General features: G+C 39.4%; 1 protein-coding gene across 1 annotated transcript; it reads right to left on the reverse strand.

Moving 5' to 3' along the window:
• Positions 1–230: 230 nt before the first annotated feature.
• LOC110444185 (tudor domain-containing protein 7B-like) lies at positions 231–1,728 on the reverse strand (the record flags this gene model as incomplete). Its single annotated transcript, XM_021488591.1, has 2 exons — positions 231–453; positions 1,595–1,728. Coding segments are annotated over 2 exons (357 nt in total), but the record flags the coding sequence as incomplete, so codon positions are not given.
• Positions 1,729–2,136: the final 408 nt, after the last annotated feature.

Genomic DNA, 2,136 nt, shown 5'->3' on the forward strand with positions numbered 1-2,136 from the left:
GTAAACTCTACCATGCATTGATCTGGTTGAGTCCATGATGGTCTACAGTGGTGAAAGGGTTAATATGAATATATCAGCTTAAATTATTTGCAAAGACAGCCACACCCATAGGCCTTTTTATGTAGCATCTTTTATTCAAATGTCTACTGCCGTAGTAGTTTTGGCTCCACTTCAACCATGAAAACTGACAGCAAACACGCTGTGAAGTTTCATGTTACGCTATTCCTTACCTTGACATCGGTGGGGTTATCTGCCCTTTGCCGTGACTCGGTGACAGCCGGTTGTGTGGGAGGTAACGGATCCGGAGGCGTGTATATTACGCGAGGAGCTAGAGGAGAGGGTGTCTCTCTAGGAGTTTGAGCTGTCTTGGGGGTCTGGCTGACTGGTTTTGTGATTTCCTGTGAAGCTCCAGGTGCGACAGGTGTGATGATTTCATTGTCGGGTACAGCACTCCTGTTAGTATAATGTCACTTATTACACTTAGAGGAGATTTGTTGTAAGAAGTGAGGCAACTGTTCTTGCATGTGGCATATAAAAAATGATTTTAAATATAATTTATCTGAGTATTCACAGGGTAGTGATTTTTCAACAGCCTGTTCCTACATGAATTGGGAAAATATAGCATTTTGATTGAAATTAGGAAATTATTCATGATTTTTTTCTCTTCATTTTGGGAAAATAGGGCACTTTTCAGCCAGGGGAAGCGAACTGTATTCAATTGTAAAACTGAACAAAATAAAGAGACGTTCGTGTCTCTAAAACTGACATTGAACACATATATGAGACAATGTGAACTATTGTACGGCAATTCATATAGTCCCCCACCACAGATAATTCTATATTTACGAGGCTGTACACCTATCTCAGGATCAACCTACTGTAAAGAAAGTACCTTATCCTGATACAGAATAGGGTAATTTTTTCAATGAATGAGGTCAGATGTTATATCAAAGATCACAGTGACATAAGTTTGGTGCAGTAAATTCTGTTATGTCAGGATATACCTGCATACCAAAACTGGTTTCTCCAGGAGAACAGTACAGAGATAATTGGAAAATGTATTTCAACGACTAAGGTCAGAGGTCAAAGAATATATCACAGGAACCTACTTTTTGTAAAGTGCATCCCACCATTATAAGAAATACCTGAATACTAAATTTGGTTAATCCAGTTGAAATAATAGATATGGTCTGGACAATGTATTTTAAAAGGTAAGGTCAAAGCATTAAGGTCACAATGACTTACTTCTCATACTCAGAGTTCCACCAACCCAATATGTACTTGCATTCCAAATCTGGTAACTCCAATTGAGATGGAATAGGAGATATACCCCGGACAAACTCTTTGGATGGACAGAAGGCAGGACTGACCAAGTGCAAACCTAAATAGACCTCCCCATCCCCCGGGAATCAGTGAGGGCCTCAAACGAAATGATGGACCAAATGTCTCTAAAGTATTTCAGGTTTTACAAAGATATTGCTAATGAGCTATGTTTAGCTCTGCCTGTTTAAATGTGTCAAATATGGTTACATATTCCCAGTTTTGTTATCAAAGCTCCAGAGTAGACACAAGAACACGAGACATTGTGACGTACTCCTGTATGGCGGCCACATCCTTCCACTGTTTGATGAGGCTGAACAGGTGGTCGGGAGGATCCTCATTAAACTGCTCCTTGTACAGTTCCAGCAGGCGTTTTTTCCACATACCGTTTGATTTGTTACACAGCAACTACAACAGAGAGTTCAGTTATTATAGTTACCATGGTTACCAACCCAATAAACTTACAGCAAGTGATATATTTTGGAGGTTAAGTCTGAACCAGGTGAAATAGTAAAGAAAATTACACTGGCAAACTTTTTTGAAAGCTGAGGTCAAAGGTCAAACCATATGTCACAGTGACCTACTTTTTTAACTGGACACTCTACCATCCCAAGATGTACTTGCAAACCAAATCTGCTAACTCAAGTGTGTGGATTACATCGGTGATGTTTCATAAAATGCAGCTGAAAGCTGTAGGAGTTGTAGTCAGTGTACTTCAATGTATTCAAACTATGTTTGCCCTATCTAGGTATTTAAACTTTGTTTACAGGAGGTATAATAATCAAATCACAAATCACTTCACTTTCACTGTGCCAG

Source organism: Mizuhopecten yessoensis, unplaced genomic scaffold, assembly GCF_002113885.1.
Source record: "Mizuhopecten yessoensis strain PY_sf001 unplaced genomic scaffold, ASM211388v2 hete_36055180, whole genome shotgun sequence".
NCBI lineage: Eukaryota > Metazoa > Mollusca > Bivalvia > Pectinida > Pectinidae > Mizuhopecten > Mizuhopecten yessoensis.